This window comes from Ischnura elegans, chromosome X (assembly GCF_921293095.1).
Source record: "Ischnura elegans chromosome X, ioIscEleg1.1, whole genome shotgun sequence".
Taxonomy (NCBI): domain Eukaryota; kingdom Metazoa; phylum Arthropoda; class Insecta; order Odonata; family Coenagrionidae; genus Ischnura; species Ischnura elegans.
In genome coordinates this window covers 76056050-76080129 of record NC_060259.1, presented here as the reverse complement: position 1 = coordinate 76080129, position 24080 = coordinate 76056050, and the positions used below count along the sequence as shown (strand labels likewise).

The 24080-nt window shown below is 37.7% G+C and overlaps 1 protein-coding gene across 1 annotated transcript; it reads right to left on the bottom strand.

Annotated features, from left to right (window-relative positions):
• Positions 1-12: 12 nt before the first annotated feature.
• Positions 13-20793, bottom strand: LOC124170992 (ankyrin repeat domain-containing protein 6). The gene is made up of 10 exons (XM_046550104.1): positions 19634-20793; positions 11545-11769; positions 10126-10224; positions 7501-7602; positions 5832-6029; positions 4940-5038; positions 4752-4850; positions 4375-4635; positions 1824-2994; positions 13-746 (listed from the first exon to the last, which is right to left on the bottom strand). The coding sequence occupies exons 1-10, from the start codon at positions 19700-19702 to the stop codon at positions 541-543; spliced, it is 2529 nt and encodes an 842-aa protein (XP_046406060.1). The 5' UTR covers positions 19703-20793; the 3' UTR covers positions 13-540.
• Positions 20794-24080: the final 3287 nt, after the last annotated feature.

Sequence of the window (24080 nt, the reverse complement as noted above, 5' to 3'; positions counted from 1 at the left end):
GAAACAATTATATTTTTCACAAAAATAAATATTAATATTAGTTTATTAATTTCTTGTATAACATTCAACAAAAATATTAACCACATAAAAATTACCTTCATATTCTCTCCCAACAATCAACTACTCTCAACTATTTACCAATCTACTTTAAAAACGATGCCAAAAATCATTCAGGGCAGAGCTTAAGAGGCTACCTCAGGAAGGGAAGTTTTTTCATCAGCTTAAGAATAATTGCAAAAACTGGATTTTGATTGGGAACACAAAATTCTCTTATTTACAAAGTCTGCTCAACATTCAACACTACCTTAAAACATTTGCATCATTGGATATGTGGCCTTACTTTAAATACTGGTAGCATTCTCCAGGCAGTAGACATCAATTTCAAAGTCAGTGGTAAAAATTATTTCTTTTCATAAAAATGAGTATTCTAAAATTCCTTCATTTATAAACAATTTTGCAGATTGATCAAGTGAAAATCTTGGAAATCACTTGATTTTGATGATGAAAAACCCAGAATTGACACACTTCTTCCTTCAAATCTCAAACCATACTACCAGATGCAACATTACCATTAACTTTATGTACAGGTTTCAAATTTGCTCTTGTTTTAACAAGGTCATGGCATTCCTTCATTGCAGCACTAATAAACCCTTGTGCTTTTTTAAACTGGCTTTCACTGGCTGCTACCTTAGAAGGAAAAGGGTTTGCAGAGACATGATGTGTAGATGCTTCCATTTCTACGCTCCCTAGAAAATGAAAGAAAAGCTTACTGATGATCTCATAGCAAAGAAAGTTCAAAAAACAGAACAATATACCTACAAAATTACAGAATAAATATTCACCAGAAACATTATTATTGCGGTGACTGTTGATATAAGAACAGCAGAAAATACAATACAAGATTTCATGCTTTTAAATTTGACCACTCATTAAGAGACCACCTTCTAAAGCCTAAACCATAGCTAAACCATTTCACCTATGGCTTTAAGGGTCAAAGAATCAAGTATGAAAAGGTAGTGCATGGAAGGAAACTCACTTACATACAAATTTAGACAGCTTCCTCAAAACACAAATAGAAGTATACATTATCTAAATTAGTGCTCTGGAGGTAAAAAAAAGCATCATGATGACTTAAACTAAACAGGACTTCTTTGGATGTCTCTGAGGAGCAGGAGGAGAATGATAAGTCGTAGTTGAGGACTATCCGATGCCTGTGAGTACGTGTCTAAATTTTGCATCAAAAAATTTTCTCCGCCGATTTTTCAAAAATTTACCAAGCTTTGACTACATGAAAATGGCCGATCCCATCCTTATACTGTTAATTTCCAATCATTCATGAACATAATCAATGCGGAACCAATTTTATGGAATGCAATCAGAATCAGATCAATTTTGCATTGGAAACTATAGGTGAAGAAAACGATGGACTCCACAAAGGCTCAAGAGTAACTAATGAAAAATGATGCACACCACACCATATCTAGACTCCAAATGAAGGCAAAATGTACGGTTGGAAGCATATCAAAAGCAAAATATGACAGCAAAGAAAAGAATGCCCAGACGAGAAAATTGGTAGGTCTATTGGCGTGGTCCATAGATAAGCTTGGACAGGACTATGTCAATTGATGTGCTACATGTATTGAATATGTAAAAAGAACAGAAATTCTTGCAAATAAATGAAAAATGCTCCAAAAGCAAGGTGGTAATACAGGGTATACCAGCAGAATTGGTATGGCACTAAAAGATTAAATGGCCTTAATGAATGAGAAATGCTATAAGGGGAGAAAGCAAAAAAAACAAGGAATACTGCCTAGATTACCAACCTGAAAGTGATGGTGACGGGCCTTTGGAACTTCCAAATACTTTGGTACTGTAGCCTGAGTCATTGTGTGAATCCGACTCAACTTTATGACATTCTGCAGAAGTAACCACTGTAGACACTGCCGCATTTTCATAGACTGTAGTCCTACTTCTGTAAGGAAGCTCAGACAATATACACTTTTCACTCCCACTCTTCCAGAGTGGACGCTCACATGACACAACGTTTTCATAATCCGGCCCTGCTTGAGCACTGCCCTCCTCCACGACCCCCAACCTTCTCTCCTCCGGTCCCATTTCATCTTCCCCATCACTTGACTCTGAGCTCCGACTACCCTCTTCCTCCAGGCCATCCACACTTGGGGCACCTTCACCATCTCCATCCAACTGTTCGCTCCTCCCTCTACCCCATACTGTCTCGCTAACTCGATCCAGGCTATCATCCGAATTTCGACGTCCCCTCCTCACACGCTCAAGCCTCCAGTTTGGAAGAACCAGGTCACAAGGGTTTGGTAACACTTCCGGGTATGACTCCTTATCACTATTCCACTGTGCACTCGGCCCAACTTCACCCGATCCTAAACGAGCACCACACGGATAGCCTTGGGACTCCCCCACATGGCCAACCTCCTCATCATTTGGCAACATTTCAAGGCTCTTGGTTCGCCTCCTGTCACTAAGGATTGACCTGCGACGACAGTCTTCGTGACTTGATGGCCTCTCCGAGATGCCTGCAGGCTCTTCTAAGCCTGACAGCTCCCGGCAAAGCCACTCGGCAAGGCGTAAGCTCCTCGCTTCGCACTGCCCACGCTCCTTTTCCACCGTGTGCGACAGTCTCTGCTCGAGACTCGTCACTTTCCGGTCAAGCCTCTCGTGAGCGCGATCTATGTGCTCCTTCAGCTCCTGCTTGTCCCTTTCAAGGCGAGCCTCAACATTGCGAAAGAACGGAGCACAGTAGCAAGTATAGCCCACTCCTACTGGTCCTTTACAAATGTTTCCAGCCAGATCCAAGAAGTACTGCTCACCCTTCTGTAGGGGTTCATCTGGTAAAGAATCCAGATTGGGAGCAGGAAAAGCTTCTGGGTCAGGGTAGTAATGACAGCCATAAGGAGACCACTGCTTTCCCCTTCCTCTAACACAAGATTTCTCAAAATGAACCTTGTGGGTATTTTTGTGCTGAAACATAATAAAAACAGAAATAATAACTGAATATCAAGAGAAAGTATCTCAAGTCCCATTAAATACGTAAATACAACTTTGAGAATTATCCATCACTGATAGATTATTCATCACACAGAAAAAAAGTTTTTATTTATTCTGATAGTGAAGCATCTCACCAAGTTAATAATTTTTTAAATAGGAAATCAAATCTATACTTGATTGACTCCAAGCATACACGAACAAAGGAAAGATGCTGTTCTAATGCCAACATTTCACTTTTTCAAATCAAAACTAAATCCATTGATGAGAGATGTTGGTGGTTAACCCAATAGAGCAAATTAATACTTAATGTAAAACAAGGTAAAAAAGATTAAAATGGTGAACATTGAAAATTTTAGAGGTAAATAAAAAATGTGTTTAGTAAAATTTTCATCTTTGCTTCATGTTTCTGTGCCTAAAAATGAAAGAAAGTTCTTATCTTTCGTAACCATAACAGCCTTGAATGAAGGACGCAATACACATTGATAGGAAAATGTACACGATAATATGGTAAATCTAAAATTATTCATCATTAATATTTCATTTTCCTTTCATTGCACAGTCATTTTCACTGAAAAGCACTCGCTTCTTAGGCCAAGATGTGCAAATGACTACATTACAGTGAATAACGGTGAGAAGTAAGAACAGTCTCGTAATTTCTAATTCAGACTAAAGTATAAGACCTTTCTAGACAAAAGGTAGAGATATTAAAAAAACAGGCCAAACAGCACCAATGGACGTATGGAATTTTTAAGCAAAAAATTGCACTTACATATAATAAAATTATATAGACTTCACTTATTTATTAAGATTGAAAATACAAGCAAATTTTCATAACAGCTTAGAGGAAGGAAAACTTTGCATGCTTAGCAAGGATAATCTTCAAACTGGAAAATTTTGAGTCAAGTTTTGTATACATGACAAGTCAGATGTTGTTTGCCATAAAGCAGGAGCAAAATTCACATCAATATCACCTGCAATGAATCATTGAATGAAAACAATGAAAGATAATAAGAAATTCTCTTCTGTGATTAAACAAATTCTTTGTAAAAAGGCTTTTTATTCACTAAATGAATTCATAAATGACAAAAATGCCTTCACATTATAGGTATAATTATAAACCACAGGATTTCGAATCCAAATATTTGTAGGATGTCAATTTTATAATGTAATATTGTATTTTGATTGTAATGTATATTGTGCCTTGGTGTACACCATAGTGTACTGACTTGTATATATCCTTTACTGACTTTATGTACTTGACTATTACCTTTTATGTACTTGATCATTACTATTGACTTGCCTTGTAAAATTGAAGGTTAATAAATTTATTATTATTATTCCATGGTGACCTACCTTCTTGTCCTTTCTGTGACAGTTACTCTCTTTGCTACTGGTCCCACTCCCATTTTTTTCTCTCTTCCTTTCATTCCTTTCTCGATCATGGCCTTTATCAACCTCATCAAACCTTCGCCCACCTTTACTGCTTTTTCCAGCTGCTGCTTCCTTCTTCTTGTTCTCTGATTGAGCTTTTAAGACCACTGGGGGAGTATTTAAAATGGCTAAAATCTCTTTCAAATCTTTCCTAGTAGCTATATCCCGTGCAGTCTCATTTTGCTGTTAGGAAAATGATCAAATTATTAGAGATTACCTATGAAGTGAAACATAAAAGCACGAGGTGTCAAGTCAAAGAGAATTATTTCTTGAAAATGTATTCTCATCATTTTTACAACCTTGTTCCGAAGGCTCTTATCACAACCAGCTTCCAGTAATATCCTCGTCAGTTTCTTCCTTCCCATGGCAGCAGCTATGTGAAGAGCTGTATCTCCGTTCTAAAAATAAAAATGTTTATGTTGACAAAACAGTAAAAAAAATTTTAAATAGTGAATACAATGAACAAGCACACTACACCATATCATACCTTATTCTGGTCTGAAACACTACACTGAGCACTGATTAGAATTCTTGTAACACCGGCATGACCATACCTTGCACTGGTATGAAGTGAAGTATCCCCATACTGGATGATGAGTATGAAAAGAAAGAATAAAAAGATTTAAAAAATATTCCAGATATTGTTTAGCAAGAATTGCACCTGATCAAAAAATATCTTGAAAAGTTTTAGTGGTTCACGTAGGTACATAAATGATGTTGAAATATTTCTGTAATTAATCCGTTTTAAGGAAAACATGCAGTATATTTTACACCAACAACTTACATACAGATAAACCTGTTATACCAACTTAAATCAAGTGGGTATATGACTTGGCATTAGCCTAATTTCACTAAAAGGAATATCCAGAGAGTTCATTACTGAGTAAATAAAGCATCAATCCTTGAAATATACATGCAAATTCAAATAAATATACATGACTTGCCGATTAGCCACTCACATAAGCTCACTACAGAGTAAATAAAGCATCCACCCTTGAAATATACATGGCTTGCTGATTAGCCTGCAGCTGATTATGCTTCTTACAGCTGCAGAGCAGCATAAGAGTCACCCTGCATTGAAAGGTGATGTTCATTGAAGCTTGAGATGTAGACAAAGCATACCACTATTATGTCACTGAGTGACACTAAGAAATATATTCACTGGAAGTCAGCAAGCCACCCACTCATATGCAGCAAACCTATCTTTGGGTATAACTAGCTATGTGAACTTATCCATGCACTTCCTATGAAGGCATTCAAATTATATAACTTTATGAAAATATCATCACCATAGATGGGTTAAGCACATAAAAATGTAACGGCTCAATTATGGAAATTTTTAATCGGATACAAAATTAAAAAGTATATTAATAACATACATTATTTTGAACATCTGGATTGCAGCCAGCAAAGAGGAGTTCACGGCAGCTTTGGTTGTGTCCATTTTGGCAGCATAAGTGGAGAGCAGCAAAACCGCCTCTGTTTTTTAACTGCAATTGAGCCCTGCACTTACACAAGGCCGCTACCGTCTGACTATATCCTTTCCAGCTAGCTTCATGCAAGGCAGAATTTCCATGCTAATAAAATAAAATATACAAATAAAAATAGTATTATTCACCACTACTTAGTGTTTCATAGCACTCAATAAAGGTAAGTACTCAACAAAAACAATAATATTACAAAATATGAACTCAACATCAGGACTGACTTTAAAAAAATGCCACCCATTGATAAAAGAAAATTTGTAATGGTCATTTCCCACATCTAAGAAAATATTAATTAAGAAACTTCAGTAACACCATTTGAAGCAGTTTTATCCAACTAACTGACAGCACTTACATAAAATATATACTATATACAAAATATAACTCATACCTCCAAGGAATCCAAGGAATCATGAATGGCATGACTACCACACTCGCTCAAAATGTGACGTTCACCTCAAAAGTCACCATCTATCTCTAGCTCTCAAGGGGCCTCATCACACTCCATCCATCATTTTTAATAAACTTCCATCTGAATTGAAAAACTGTCCCCCTTCCCTATTCAAAGTTAAATTATGTAAATTTTTAGCAGGTAAAGCCTATTATGATATTAGCGATTATTTAAATGATTCTATGTAATTTGTATTATTGTATTTATGTAATTTGTATCATAGTGATTTTTGTGACGAAACCATGCAATGTATATTGCCAGTTCGGTGAATAAAAAATTATTATTATTATTATTATTATTATTACCTCAGATAAATTACCTTTGCCAATAAATTAGTAGTAATAACACTAGAGGAATTAAAATCAATAAATGTCTCCCAGATTCTAAAGCAAAACAAATTTAAATTACACAGTGAAAAAAATATTCTGCTAGGAAGTATATTCCACATATAGTAGACTCTCATTTATAAGAAACTTATTACAAAGTTTTCGTTATTACAAAGTGAAGACATACCCTGACCAAAGGAGTATGTAAACATATGCTAAAAAATTGATATTACAAATAATCAATATCACAAAATTACGAACCTCAGTCATGGTCTCTACAGTATTGAAAAAAATGTTGTTACAAAGTTTGATGCACACAGCTAAACAACAAACTACAAAACCCGAAGCTTTGCTATATGCCCTACATTCTAGAATTTCTGGGAAACAATGGTTGTTTCCAAAAATCAATTACATTAGAAAAAGGGTGGAGGGTTTCCAATGGATTAATGATCCTTGAAGGGCACTGAATGTGTCTTAAAGTCTGTAAGTAGCTAATTAATCAAAGGAAATAAAGATGAGAGAGTAGCTTTTTACGTGAGTATTAGAAAGGATGTGAATCTGGGAAATGATTCATTTAACCACCCTCACCATGGTAACAGTCAACCCTTCCAAACATAATGCCTGTAATTTTTCCATCTTTATCACTCGCAGTTGCCATTACAGAACAGCAAAATGATAATTTCACTGAACTGGGCTGCACAATATCAACTGTCAAAAATGGCTTCCTATATTCAGGCCAAGAGCACGCAAACAAATCATCCCCATAAACAACTACTGAGTTATTTACCACATTGTCTTGGTGGTTTACATCTGCACCATGTTTCAAAAGTTGTTTAACGACAGTAACATGTCCCTGAGCTGCTGCTCTTTGAAGTGCTGTGCATCCTGCCTGTAAATGAAAGACAATACAATTAGTTTAGGAGAAACCACACACACAAACAAAAAATATTTAAAGATTTCAGTATACCAGAATGAATAGGTATTTATAAGGGATAAAAAGGGACTAATTGTTGTATGTAACTGCCAACCAGTTAACCCCTTCGAGACGGTGAAGTTCTCGCCTTGCTGTACTGAGCCCCAAGAGACACTTCTGTCTTCTCTGTACGGAGCATTTTTGCTGGATATTTGTTAAGGGAGTCGCGGATAATAACACACTCTCAGCACCAACCTTTTTCTACCCTTCCTAGGGGGGACTCCTCATTATCTCGGACTCCGAGGGTAGTTGGGCTCCCTCCTTTCCAGGTTTATAACCCTACCAGCGGCATTGGTTCGCGGTAAATCATGCTTTGTTTACATGAATTAGCAATATGGATAGTTGTTGCTTGAACGTAAATTGCATACTTCAAATTGAATTCCTTGTTTTATTCTGAGAATTGTCAAATTTTGAACAAAGCTCTACCGTCAATATTAATGCATTAACTGCAGCAACAATTTCCATGTTGATGCTTATACTGAAATCCAGACATATATGATAATGTTTATCGTAGAATTTCATTTAAAAATTGTAAATGCTGTTCAAAAGACAATTACACAATTCAATTCTTAGTTTATATTTTTTGAGATAGGAGGATAGATCGCAAATTGAACCGGATAAAAATGTATGACCACGGTCCCTTACTGCTGAGAGGGGTAATATAAGACGAGGGGTCCGAGTACCTGCTCCCGAATTTCGAGGGTAAAGCCTAAGCCCCAGAGTGTTGGGTCCCGAAACAAAGACATCACACGCCCGCAACTGCCATAAAAGGGGGAGAGCTAAGAAACGTATATATATTCGGCATTTGTTCACCTGCATAAGAAAATCCCCGACAAAAATTTGCGTCTTTCGTCTCCCAGGTCAAGAAACATCCAGACACACATTTTCGTCTTTGTAGGAAATTTTTAAAACATATTTGCCCAAATAGAAGCATAAAAATTCATCAAAGCATCCATTCATGCATATAAATACTATTCAACTGGTCTTTTAGATGTAAACATTCAGTAGGATGTTAGGAGCACATATACCACTTGATGTAGGTATTACCCAGAGGTCTTTGTTGATATGGCAGTCTGACTCAACTGAATTTATTGGTAAAATATACAGTGGAACCTCGTTAAAGCGAGTACGGGCTATAGCGAGACCCCCGCTATTACGAGAGATAGCCGATGCACCGTCAATTGACCCTATAATAAGCGTGTTAAAAAATTCGTTTTTACGAGACCCTTTCGGTGTTGGCTCTCGCCATAGCGAGGGTTTCACCGCCGGAAGACTTTCATGAAGACTCCTTAACCTCTGTAATTGCTGGCGATCTGTTAGAAATGAAGTTAATGGAGTGCTCAGTCTCAAATTTATGTGGTAAACTGTCATTCGATAAATATAATGATGACGAAACAATGCTTTGCATGATTTTTATTCAGTGCGACGCTTATAAATTGTTTGAATAGTTAATCGTTATTTGAGTAAGAAATTTTAGTGATGCAAAAAAACATCGCCTTTTGTCTGGATTTATGCTTACGTTTATCGGATAGATGTTTATCTGTCGCCGCACCACTCCTGTTCCTGTATATCTGTTCGCAACAGGTATATTGGCTATCATTTGCTCCACCTCCGGTAAAGCGACAATTCGCTATAGCGAGTGTTTGTTAGTGCACCGTGGTGTGTCGTTATATCGAGGTTTCACTGTACATACTTTAATAGGGTTCACTCCAACTACGCATTTTAAATTTCCTTGTCTTTTCATAATAACCAGTCAAAATTTTAAAAATTTTCCTGACTTTATACCAATGGCAAAGCTGTCTTATATAAAGATTTTATGGACTAAGGCAGCGAGGTTCATTTTGAAATAAAGTCAGGAAGTGCCAAGTCTGCGCTACCCCTTGCCTTTCAGCCAGGAGGGCAACAAAATACCCCATCTGCCGTTTGGAAGCAGAAACACTCCCAGAGTTCAATCATGAGTTCCATCCTTCTGGAGCTTTTCCCAGACAATAACCTCATTTCCACGACTTCCTCGACTATAATGAACCTTGTTTAACTAGGAGTTAAGCCCAAGAAAAATTAATTAATATGATTTGCAAGAACAGTATGAAATCTTGTATTACAGCCTATATGTGGATCTAGGGGGGAGGGGGGGGGACAGGGGCACGTGCCCCCCCACCAGACCCTTTAAAAATATGGAAGATTTTACTGAAGTCCCATTATCATTGCATTCATTTTGTATTACAAGGTATCCTTGTGCTGCCCCCCCTCCAGAACAAAATCCTGGATACAGCCTTGCTTGTGCCCCCCCCCCCAGAAAGAAATCCTGGATCTGCCCCTGTATATGCCCACCTCAAGCAAGTGGTTACATGCAGTATACGTGCTAAGCACAATTAAATATAAAATATTAAAAGCACTTAGAATAAATATCAATTGGCTTAATATGAAAATATAACTCACTAAGTCAACTGCATTAACATCACAAGCCGAGAGGAGGAGAGCAGCCACAACATTTGCATGTCCAGAAGAAGCAGCCAAGTGGAGAGCATTGCATCCCGTCTAGGAAGGAATCAATAAGGAAGTTAGGAAAATGTACTACATTCCAAGGAAACACAACCACATGGACATCAAATAATAAAAGCATTGACATTTCCTAAGTTTGAAGTACAGCAGACTCCTGATTATCCGGCAGCGGTTCATCCGTGTTACTACGGATTATCCGTGCATGATTTTCACTCTCACACAATAATTTACGCGATCTTAATAAAAAAATAAAATCGGACGCAAAATCATCGGAATTACTGTATTAGTGCTAGGATACACCAGGCTTATTATTTCCGTTAGAATCCCCTTCGTAAAACGGAAGCGATCGCGCGATAGCTGCATTCATGGAAGCACCGTGTTCCTGTTTTCCTTGCCTCACAGTGCGTGACTGCACTCCATGGTCACGAATACACGTCCCGCAGCAGTTGCAACCCGGGCAACTTGTGCGAGATGCGACTACGTGGCGTGGTGCCTGACAGTGCAGTTTCCGACGACGAGCAGTGAATTTGAAGCATTCGTGCAAACCACTTATCCGTGATCACAGCCACGGATGTGTGGTTTTCGAAACCAGGCCTTACATGGAGCATTAATAATACGAGTGATGTATATGACATGTTATCGCCGCTAAAAAGATCGCGAACAGGCAAAGAAAGCTCAAAATGAATCCAGGAAGCACTCTAAAATAACAGAATAACGGCATAAATAATAATATATTGTTTGTTTTACGTAAATTATGAACATTACAAGATGTTTAAGTGAAAGTTTGGGTTATCCGTGTTTTCCGACTATTAGTGCCATCTCTCCCCCATCATTAGCCCGGATAATCGGGAGCGTACTGTACAATATCTCTAAAGCCACATGTTACATTGGAAAATTTCTACTTATGCCAAATTTAAGCTATTTTTGATTCTGAATTTACTTATGGGACATCCACAATGTGAGTTTTATAACAACTTCAGAGAGTGGTTGGGAATAGAATTTCAGAGGATTTTTCTGGTAGCCCTAAAACAGTGAGGCAAAAATATGGACTATTGAAGTTTCCTTTCAATATGTTGAAACTCACGCTGCAACAGAAGTCTTACTAAGTTTCATGCTTTTATGCTCATAAATATTGTAGTGGTCAATAGAGATGTAAAACTTGTTTATTTAAATAACTAGACTGGTTTTTTCCTTATTTTTCAGGTTAGGAGCAGCAAATCATGACTCATTGAACAATCCTTATAATGCACCCCGGACAAAATTGCCAAAAAAGGAGAGAATAGAAAGTTAAAAATATATAAATACACAAGATTACAGTGGAGAAATTTAAAAGGTTCCACCACAAATTAAGGTTACCTCATCTGGGAGATTTTTCACTCCTTCACCCAACAGCCGAGCAACCTCTTGAGCATTACCAGAAGCAGCAGCAAACCTCAGATGTTCTGTTAAATATGTGCTTTTAGAGGAATGAGGGTTTTGAGGGGAGGTAAAAGACTTAGCCGAGGCCATAGCATGGGTCCCAGATGCCCTGCCAGGTGAGTCAGGGTCACATTGATTCTTGGAAGACTCTCCGAGTCCAACCTGAAAGTTAATAATCATATAAAAAAAGCATTAGATTCAATAATAATCACTGAAACTTCTCAATAAATGGCATCTTACACAAAATTACTAGTTCCCATAAGCATCTGGGAATCAAGGAATAAGAAGTGTGAATAGTATTTACAAAGCTGCCCACTTGCTTTGAGTGGGTAACCTGAATGACTCCCCCTATGAAAAAATTGTATTAACCAGTTTCAAAATTTTATACATAATGCTCAAAATGTAATATATAATTTAAAAAAAATTATGTATAAAAATTTGAAACAGGTTTATACAATTTTTTCATAGGGGTCTGTGCCTACCAGACATTCAGTTTACAGCAGCAATAGAACTATTTTTGACATTGAACACCATATATGGAGTGGGTGTGGAGATGAATGGAAGATATGAAACATCTTAAACATCTAACAAGGGAAATGAAGCACAGCAAGAGCGAATGACTTGTAACCAATCATGTTTATGGGGGAACAGGACGAAGAATATGAGAGGAAAAGAAATGAAAATATTTGGATATTATAAAAGACTAGATGGAAACATCATCCATCATTTCAACTACAGGAGGGCAAGTATTTCTAGCGCCAAGAATTTGAGGAGGTGAGAGGAGTGAATTAAGTGCCATCCTCTAGAACAGACAGTCCAACCAGATAGAAAAAGAAAGATTCTTATCATGTACGTGCTTGCATTCTGAAACAACTCTACATGCTTGACTGCATTGAATGCAATGGTGAGCAAAACCTAAAACAGGCAACAAATATTTTGATTGGAAGTAAGGAAATAAAACTTTGTAAGGTCCACTGTTATTAAATTATGGGTACGACCCGGGTTTCGTAACTTGGTTACATCGTCAGGTGACTGATCTTGCATGCATCTATACACAAAGTACACAAGTGACTGTGAGGACATCTATCGGAGTCACAGTCACTTGTGTACTTTGTGTATAGATGCATGCAAGATCAGTCACCTGACTATGTAACCAAGTTACGAAACCCGGGTCGTGCCCATGATTAAATAACAGTGAATCTTACAAAGTTTTATTTCCTTACTTCCAATATGGAGAGGTTTCACAAAGTAAAGCCTGAAGTTATTAGAAATATTTTGATGATCCAAATCGTACTTCACAGAGGCCAGAGGCATACTAGGGTTGTTGTTTGGGGGAAGGAGGGCATATTACATACCATCAGATACTCCTTGGCGGTATGCAATACCTATCAGCAATAACACATCTGAAATCTGTTATGCATAGCTAAATAGCTTTACAGATTCATCAATTACTTTTAAAGGATGTTTATAAACCTAGTGAAATTACAACTCACATTGAAGAGCCACCTTGAATAGTGCCATCTTTTCAGTATTCCAGAAATTATGGGGGACCAGCTACTACTGCCATTAAGATAGATTAAAGCTATTGAGGCCAGACTTCGCCATTATCAATCTACAACCATTACCTATCTAAGGCCATATTAGATAATGAAATATAGCTTGCCATCACCCAAGTAACATTGACCGTTGGGCCTCGGTTGGGGAACCGTAGTCACGGTTGGCTCATTGTGGGTGGATATGCCTACCAAATTCCACTGTTGGCCCAACGCAGATATTGTTCGTCGGCCCAACGAAACGGTTTATGCTGTTGGCCCAACGGAAATCCCCAACGATGGCCCTACGAAATGGATTATCATTGGGCCACTGTTGGGACATCATAACATTATAGTACGATTGCATAAGTTGCAGGATACGGTTCACATGGTTCCCTAGCAACCTAACAACCAAAACTTGTTTGGTTGTTAGGGATTGCTTTTATATGTTAATCATTCACTATGTCTTTGTGATAGCAGTTAAATAAAATAAGTCGAGTGCTTCTAACAAAAATAAGGCATTGACCTCATTTGGTAAGTCTTACAAAACTGGCATTCCTAAAATCATGTTACCTTAAACAGATAGTTTCGTGGAATTTTAAACTTTTCATCATTAATTTAGATAGATCGATATGTATATTTTTTCAGATTGTGGCATATCTAGTACAAGTGGAAGTTTTAATGAAAACAGTGTTTCAATGGACAAAGTGAGTGATTTAGTCCTCTCTGAAGAGAATGAGATTGAATTTGTAGGAGTAAACCTAAATAACAACTGCACAATTATTATTTTATGGAAAATACATCAACTATATTATACTCAATCAGTGTTTCTGTGATTCCTATTAATATCCCTAAATCTTGCACTTATTAATCCAATTAAGTAAAATGGACTAAACTTAACAATTTCGTTACCGAAGACCAGAGAATAGGAATTGTGAAGGCAATTGAATCAAATAACTCAGGGGTGTACATCTTGCAGTGTGACATGTTTGAAATTAAGGAGGATTTCTTTGAATTACCTCTTAGAAGTGGTACCATTGGTATATTTGTAGTAAAAAAATTAGTACCTGGATGCAAATTGCACAGTCCACCCAGATTTTATCTAAGTGTGTTTTGTTGCCCTACAAAGAAGATGGACAGTTTTTGTGTGTGCCATATTGTAATATGGAAAGGTGCTGTTGAAATTTTCCTAATTTTGTCCTAATAAAAAGTGTCCTAATTTGTGAAAATAAAAGTTGGGGACCTTCTGAACTGATATTGATTTTTTGTTTTCCACTTTTAACCACTGTAACCTTACTTTGTCCTATAGCATTGATTGTTAATGTATTTAATTTCATTTTGATTTATCGGGAGTTAAAGGTAAAGATTCTATCTATGTACCGGTATCATATCAAGTGAGAAGGTAAATTAATTTAACTCTCATTCTATAAAAATGAGGAATGCCAGTAAAATATAGCTTTCGTTGGGAAACGGATGGCAGAATTGAAAAGGGCCAACGGTGTATCGTTGGAGAGGGGTTGGCCTATAGTTGGGAATACGAAGGCCCGACTGTAATGCTCTGTTGGCCCATCGTTGGGGAATCGTTGGTTGGGATACGGTTGGCGAGGTGGCCAAATCATACCATGGGCCAACCGCTGTGTCCCACCATCTGCCAACAGAGGGCCAACCAAAAATGTTACTTGGGCAGGGACCATCACTTAACATCAACTATCATGATCAGGCTAGCCTGGGAATCTGTTGGGGGCAGAGGATGAATTGAAACGAAATGAGAGCCGGGGGTTCCATGCGTATGAAATACCCCCTATTAGTGTAGAGTCTGCCGGGAATTTTCATGACATTAGAGCAAAGCCTGTGCAAATTCATAATTTTGAGGATTTTTAAGCCAAAATAAATTAAATAAAAACGTAAGTCCATATAAGCATAGTTTCACACAAACCTTCACTCTTAAGATAATATTTATTTGCAAAATAAATGACTTACAAAATCAATAATTTGTTAACAAGTTGCGGATGGATGGCGAGAATTCTCGTCATTTAGTCTCATCTCATTAGTGTTTGTTAGGCGTGTCAACTTAAACAATTTTAAAGCATACAATACGTATTTGTTAGTACGTTTTCAGTTGTTGTTCGTTATTCATAATGAATTGATGCATCATAACGTTTGATTGGGTAAAGTTATATTCTAAACATTAGCTTTTTAACTATGTTTAAACCAAAGGCATATTTCCAATGTCAACAGTCCAACCCAGAATCACCATTTCTAAGAATTTAAATACCCCGGTACGCAAGGTGTTAATTTACAGCAGCAAAAGTCATAACAGTGACAGGCTGTAACCCTAACTCCAGGTCATCATTCATATTTGGCCAAAATCATTTATAAACATCCATCTTTGTCTGGTCTAGGGTGCTCGTTCATTACGTACAGGTGGAGAGTTTTCCTGAAAACTTAGTTTTACTAATTGTTAATTCATTGCATCACCATCCCCCATTAATAGGTAATTGCAGCTGGCAGATGGGTTTGCTCTGCTGTGTTGGCATGCAGAACAATATTTCCCGTAGCCAAGGCAACAAAGGCTTTTGAAAGTCACAAGCTTTTGATTTTTTAAACCAATATAAGGACAACCTTATGTCCTTCTATTGGTTTAAAAAAAACTCTTGGGTCCTTGGACCCTTTTTTAAATCCTAATCAATTTTTCTCTTTGCATAATATTTAAATTATTACTTCCTTAATTTCTACCAAAAGATGTTATGATATTTGCGTACCCTATGCACAAAAAAATAAGCAATCTAACATCCTGGGTCATCCAACATGGATCTCCATCTGTATAACAACCTTCCTCGTGTGCTTAAACAAACAGAGCCTACTATAAAAGTTAATTATAGTTATAAAATGTTTTTAGGTAAACTGCACAACTCAATCAATGAGTTATTGAGCGACTTTTAACTTATGATGCTAATTTTTACATTCCTACTTAATGGCTTTTTCTTCAACTGGGAGAGGGAACAACTTCAATGGCCATAATGTGGGGACCTCGTCGCAGGTACGAACAAAACACTGTGTTGGTTTGCTGGAACGAGAAGATTCTCAGCAGTGACCAAACCCCAGCTTCTCCCCCAGAAACCCTTTACAATCACTCGTTCAACTCTGAAGGAACTTTTGCGAGGATTTGGGGGCCTCACCAAGGCTGCTTCCATTGAGAAATCACACAATCACTCAACTAACACTTACTCCGTGGGGTAAACTCCAGGGAGAAATGCTCAGAACCAAGTGATGGAAATGTCACCTGGATGGGAGAAGCATACCGATTTCAGAATCTAAGATTCCCTTCTCAACACAACAAGAGGATTTAAGCCTTACTTCATCATACAGTTGAGTGATAATGGCTTTTTCTTGTTGAGTCTAATGTATCACACCATACATAAGAGCATCCTGTTAAGAATATTTGTTTTTCCCTGTATTGATGTGCCTTATATAACTCAACATACTATTCTCATTAAGTACTTCTGATCTCTAAGCAAATAAAATATTTTTATTACCAAAAGTGTTATAACTTAACATAAAATTATCTCCAGTATTTTTAAGCTTCATATTACAAGATGTTATACACTGGAAGACAGAAATGGGTTATATGACCCGCTACTTATTTTTGTATTCTACCTTTACATCCCATTTACCATAACTATATTTTAAATGTAAGTCCTGAAGCTCAGTGAGAATATGGTTAACTAGGTGTTATAGTTAGCTGTAACCAGTGTGTGCCCATTAGAGTGATACCTAAAAGACACCAAAGTCAAAATTTAGACTGCAATTTTTACCATATTTTATGAAATCACAGTAAACAAAGGAAATGGAAACGGCAACTCTTATTATTTCCAATGGATTTTATACTAACAATGCCTGGCTCCATTAGTGTTTGCCACATTTTATCAATCGTGTTTCTTTATCCTCAATGGGAAATTAGAATGTCAGGACATTAATATTAAGGTATGAGTAATTTCTTTGGCCACTGTCTTAAAGTGATGCAACTTTATAACCATTCATCATGCAGGATTATCATAAAAAATAACAAAAAATGCCCAGGGTCAGGAAAAAATATTTAGGGGTGCCAAAATAACCTCCAAGTGTCAACCTTTCAAGAAATTTGCTGATCGGGGTAAAATGGCAGTTGATAAATGAATATCAATGCAGGCTTTTCCTATTTTTATGATGCCACTTTTTTAATATTTTCCTATGATTCCACTTACAAGACGACTCGCATGGTATCCTTTGATATAGCCAAATAGTGCCACCTGACTTTAGTGAATTTAATCAGATCTGTGTAAATAAATAGTGTAGCTCATTTTTTACCACCTTAACCATGTTTTTCTTTCAATTTCAATGATTAAGGGGCCTATTACGTAACTTTTACTCGGAGCTAGAGCTATCTGTAACTCCGCCCGGAATTGTTTTGATTTGTAGCTCCAACCCTATTACGTACCGGCAGGAGTTACGAGAAGTCTCCGAAAGAATGCGGAGCTACAGTGGCTATGGAAAATTCGGAAAGCAAATCTCCAGAAATGAGTCAACCAATAGGAGCTTAGGTATCCGATAGTAAATGTTTCTGAGCAGACGGGTTTAACATGAATTTCGGAATGGAGTCCCAAACTTGTATTTCGTAATTTAACGTGAAATAATTAATATAAACTACATTGTTGAAATGTTTATACTTTAAAGCTTATTCATATACAGTTATATGTCATCCATTGTATACAGTCATTCATTTATCGTCGACTCCAAACCTATTCTCTGCCCATGTTGCTATTATGGCAATGAATACAATTTTAGATACCGGCAAAGGTCGGAGAAAATGAGTAGGAAGCAGTGTGTGGTGCTCACTAATTTTATGAGTGACCACAGAAGCTTTGCCCTTGGCGTATTCCAAGGAATAAACGGGGAGGCAACAATAAATAAAATGTAGGGTGACAAACCTTAATATTTCATCGACAATTAACAAAAATGTGCTACTGAGATTGACAGATGCCTACAAAGAACGAAGATATTTGCACACACACCGACATATTTTTTTAATACCAATAATGAAAATAAAAATGCCTTATGAAAACTCCAGCCCGATTTCCTTCGCTTCTCATCTGTCATTTGTTGATGTCTGCTGTCGGAATCTGAAAGATAAGGCAATGGATCGACCAATAAACATATATTGGGGAAGGATGATGAGGGTGTTTGCGGAGTATGTAAGAAGGAGGCGTCTGACATTAGAAATGAGACGAATAAGGGTTTCCCACAATCCGATCGAATTAGATGAAGACCATTTTCCAATGTTTTTCAGAGTGTCGAAACACATTTTTCAATATCTCTGCCGGTCTCTGGGACCCACACCAAGGAAACGCAGAATATCTCAGACGCAGAATAAGAAGATTCAACATTACACACGCCCATAGTGATATAATGAAAACTCTTCAATAATATTTATCTGTTTTTCCACGCTTAGTGATATTCTGCGTTTCCTTAGTCCCAGAGACCGGCAGAGATATTGAAAAGTGTTTTTCGACACTCTGAAAAACATTCGAAAATGGTCTTCATCTAATTCGATCGGATTGTGGGAATTGTCTCATTTCTAATGTCAGATACCTCCTTCTTCTTACATATATGTATACTCCTCAAACACCCTCGTCATCCTTCGCCATATACATGTTTATTGGGCCATCCATTGCCAAATCCTTCAGATTCCGACCTTCCGACGGCAGAAATCAACAAATGACAGTTGAGAACCGAAGGAAATCGGGCTGGAGTTATCATAAGGACGGGTCAGAAGCCTGCGTTATTCCAGCCCCGAGATAGCTCCAGTTCGCAACTCCTATCGGAGTTATTTTGACTACTGTAATCGCAAATTGAGCTATGGCAGCCATCATAACTCTTATAGCTCCATAGCTCCGGAGTTATGACTTACGTAATAAGCCCCTAAGTGACGTTAACTTTAAGTACTTCCCTCCTTTTCCAACAAATATTATATGAATATCATAGATTCCATTCACAATCACGGCAGTTTAAACCTAATTGCTTCTGTATTAATTGCTAATATTTATCATTCAAGTTTAGTGTAACACCTTGTTTTCTTCCGTATTTTAAAGATTGTTCTGGTAAAGAAAATGCATGCAAATAGAAGTAAATGTATAAATTTAATTGCATTAAAACAAATATCAATGATATGGATAAAGTGTATTCACTCTCGTTAGGTTCGTCAACATTAGCAGTGAAAGCCAAAATAAAGTATTACAAGCAACCAAGATTCGTGTTCATTATAATATAGGATCGAAATGTTTGGTAACGTGATGCTTGAACTCGTACGAGCTTAGGTAAGAATAAATGACCGAAATTTTCACAGGCTCCATTCATGCTGTGTTTTCATACAAGAAAGTGAACTCAATACACAGGTAGCATTCGTACTTAAACTACTACGGGTTCTTGCATCGGTTACCACAATAATAATACTATACCTGATGTTTAATGTTACATTTGAAGGAGCAGAATGAGGACCGTAGAGCGTTAACGTTAATAAATGTCATTTACAGAGGTCTTCCTCGCGCCATCCGCCAACCAACAACAGGAACGAAGTGCTATTTAGGCACTTCGCAAAATCTTTCCTGGTGGACTGTTCATAATTCACTTGATCCCTTTCGCCAGCAAAATCACAACCATATTTGTGATCACAATAATGCAGTAAATCCAACGTAGGGAGTGAACGATGGCAGGAGACTTCAACGCGAGACAAGCACGACAGGAGTAGCGAATTGCAACATTCCTTCGACGTCACAACAATTTCCACCATTCCCAAGACGTATCTCTCACTCGCTGCATTCCAACAGTAACTGATATGCTACAAGTAACAACGCTATAGTACAATATGACCGCTAAGTCATAATGTTTCCTATCCTCGAGGACTACTGGAAAATTCCTTCACCACAGCCGTCCATTTCTGAGCGTCCACTGTCATGCTCAAACTATCCACAACTAAATTAACAGTTACTGCACGCATAACATCACAGCCACCAGCCTCCGCCAGATGGCGATGCGATGAATTATGGGATTATGGCATGAAGTTGAAGGCGGTTTGAAGGTGCACGCCTTCATGAAGATGGGAATGCAAGATATACATTATCAGCCAGACTTCTGTTTTGTTTTATTAACGACATGGGATAATTTAGGACAAATGTTTCGCCCGTTCAGCTTGGTTGCCGTTTCAGGGCAAACGCATCTTGAATACGCTATAACGGTTGTACTGTTTGAAAAGTGTTATGATGGTTTTGAAGATTTGGCCCATGTCACGCTTGCTTCCAAGAAATTCCATTTTCACGATCTGGAGCAATCACGAGAAACATACGGCGATTCGGCTATGACTTTCATTTCAGAACGTATTTTACTTTTAGAAAGAGAAAAAACGTCTAAAACATGTATTTGCTTACTTGCTATGAATTGCAGACGGCATGGAAGAATGTGCTATTTTTTTGGGTTTGAAAGTGAATTAGATATGAAGAGTACGTGGGAAGTTTTTCATGAAAATATTCCGGGAGTTATCTCGGTGAACTTGAGGAAGAATACATCATCCGCAATGTTCGCGAAAATTGAGTTCGTCTTTCAGCGGGTCAGCGAGTATTATGAATGTTTAAAAGTGAAACTTTTCAGCTCACTTAAACTTATCCTGCATTGATGTTACATTTTAATTCAGACATCTGCCCCATCCATATGCTTTTCTCTTATAATTGTACGACAACTATTTCATGTTTTTTCCCGGTACCTCTCCAGAACCATAACTTTTCTCCGTCGCATTTTCTTCTCATCATTCTGTTCAAATGTCTTGCGGCATGCTCTGAAAGACGTATCACTTGAGAATATATTTTTCTGAGCCAGGGGTAACATTTCTGGAGTCTTCTACCATTGTCTGATTGTACTCGATTGCAGCGAGGTGTATCAGATCTTCGACTTTGCACCTCCATGTGTTGCGTAAGTAAATTGATTCGTTATATTTCATGCCCATAATTGCTGAGATTTGGGCATGACCAAGAGGCAAAGTTTGGGAATTATGGCCCCAAGGATATATGGGAGTATTTGGTGTATGAAAAGTCGGTCATTTTCACCTGGGATCTTTTTGCCTGTTATATTTTTCCACTGGTTACACTCCACGTTAAAAGACTCCGCTCTTCTTTCCTTTCAAACGGAGATTGCTGGACCATTCTACTGCTCTATACCAATGGTAGTTCTGTAAAAGTTGGATAAGCAATCCTCAACACTTCATAGAGAGTAGCATTACCCACGATACCCCTCAAGAATGTAGGGCCTACCATCCAAGCATTTCCTTTCTATTGCGTACATCCAGATGTGATTTCACTTCTGGTATCAGGGGATCCCAAGAAAGTGTCCTTCCTAGAGGCCACTATACACGGTGAATGATTACGTGATCATTCACAGGATCATACGAGCAAAATAGAACATGTCCTAATCTTCACTGAATGATCATGCGAATAAAATCATTCGCTGTGTATAGCAGCCTTAAGAATCATGCTCATTTAGACCTATTGCTATTCTGTCAGTATTCCTTAAACCTCATTACGGACTTCCAAGTTGGTAGATCAACTAATGCTGCAATGTTCGAATATTGGAACTTGTTACTACATGGCCTAAACTTTAAACAGCAGGTCTCTCATGACTTAAAAAATGCATTTAATAGTGTAGTACATAAAATTTAACTTAAGCTTGAAATTCCGGAGGTTACTGGCGTTTCTCTAAACTTCCCCTCTTGAAAATAGAACTCAAGAAGAGTGCTATATGCATCACTCTACTGCTGGGATGGTGCAAACCATCACAAGGTCACTGACAATGAGAGTAGAAGCAGCTGCAAAGTGTCTAGGTGTCCCATGTCAATATTTGGTCCACCATCACGTATTTCTTCTTTTTATTTATGATCTTCTTCAGCAGTTTACCAGAAGTCTCACAGTAATGTGTCCAAGTGATACAACTAATATATTAACTGCTAGCAACACTTTAGATCCAACTGAATATTCAAAAATTACAACTCGAGAGATGTGGGAATAGTGTCACCTGAACAATATTGCATTAAATGAAGCTAAAACTATTTACTTTGGCTTCTCATATTTAGAACCCTCACCAAGCCGCAGATTTACCCTGTGATCGACTGTTTATCTTTTTTTCATCAATTGTATTTCTTGGATTCACCTTTCAAATACACTTGACTGGTTGTCACATGTTTCTAAACTGAGTAAAAAAAAGCTATCTGTGGGCCCTTGTATGACAAGAAAGCTTGCCCCTTTACTGTCCAACAACACACTAAATACTCTGTACTATATTAAAGTACACGCTCATGCCTCTTATAGCATATTGCTTTGGGGAAATACCTCTCTCTAGAAGAAAGCTGTTAAAGCTATCTGTAGAGTTCCTATTAGCACCCCACAAAGACCACTTTTTTAATGTCTCACCATGACCACTCTCCCCTCATATCTACGTAATTACCTGTGCCATGTTTGTTTGAAACAATCCCCATATTTTCACTGTTTACTCCAGCAGACACAATCAAAACCCTCTCCAGAAACAATGTGCTATGGGGGAAAAAAGTATCCCAACAGAGTTTGTGCCACCACCATCGCTTCACAGGAGAACGAATTCCCATTCTAACGTTATATAATCTGTGGAACAAGATGAAAATTCAAAAAATTTTCTTTTTTCAGCCACCAAGGTCATGACGGTGAACTTGCTGCCTCGCACCGAGGCTCGAACGCATTTTGCACTGCTCACCATAATGTTGGTGCATTCGATATCCTAAGCCGTTATGCCTTCCTTTTTCCCACTATCTCCCTCTAACCCTCCTTTCCTTCTTCGCACCTACTTTGGCACTCGTTCTAAAATTCACTTAAAGCCCAACTCCACAACATATCATTTTCTTGTCTCAGAAAATTAAGGCATAAATACTTGCCAGACATAATCTGCAAGACAGCAATGGCGAGGAGTGATTGTGAGCATCAGGAATAACTCTAAATACCTAAACAATCATCACTGTTAAAGGTTTTAGTATGAAAATTTTGACTGAAGATACTTCCTCAATGCATCATATCCACATGATTGCTACAAATTTAAATGAAGACAAACAATTTTGCAAGGTAAATTTCATAAATCCTAAAATAAATTAAAATTTTATTTTTTCCTAGCCAGTGGCCCATTCCCAAAAATAACTATTTTCTGCGGTTTGATAGATCACTTTCTTTTCAGTTGCTTTGAAAACCAATTTTGTAAAATTAAAACAATTCATGATATTTATTGCTGTCAAATTACTTTTGACAATATTTAAGTGTCAAATAAAATATTTAAATTAATGTGGACAAAATAATCAAGGCACAAAATACATACTCCAGTGAGTTCACACTTCACTTTGGACAGTATCTCCTCTTTTATTTAATTTGAAATCTCAGCAGCACTTAAATGTATATTATATTGCAATGCACACACGTCGCGAGAAATGAATTGACGAGAAATAGGCGGTTAGGAGTGAAAAATGACAAAACAATAGGGTTGATTTCCAACAGTAGAAATACATTTAATATGCAAAGTAAGCTATAGATACACAATACATACAATACTAAGTTTCCTGAGAGTAGTCTTGAAGTTGGGAAAATGCTGGGCACCAGGAGTTCCTTCCTTGCTCGAGGTCTGAAGCAGAGAGACCGAGCCAGCCGGCTTACAGCAGAGCCGCCGCGCTCGAAGCAGGCGTGAGAGGGGAGGTGAAGGCAGAAGAGGGGAAACAGGTCTCACTCTGATGTTTCACCTAACAATTGGAGAGGTGGTGGTGGAGAGTAATAGAAGTTCACACATGGCATAAAGACACCGTTGATAAATTCACTATAAATTGCGGAGGACTTCACTAGACGTGAGAATCAA

What these genes read in the sequence shown, in the direction of transcription:
- LOC124170992 (XM_046550104.1), bottom strand. Translation starts at nt 19,702, where the DNA reads ATGACATTTATTAACGTTAACGCTCTACGGTCCTCATTCTGCTCCTTC. An exon ending in ATGTTAATGCAGTTGACTTA is followed by an intron (nt 7,603 to 10,125) that starts GTGAGTTATATT and finishes TTTCATTTACAG; the next exon opens with GCAGGATGCACAGCACTTCA. An exon ending in ATCCAGATGTTCAAAATAAT is followed by an intron (nt 5,039 to 5,831) that starts GTATGTTATTAA and finishes CTCATCATCCAG; the next exon opens with TATGGGGATACTTCACTTCA.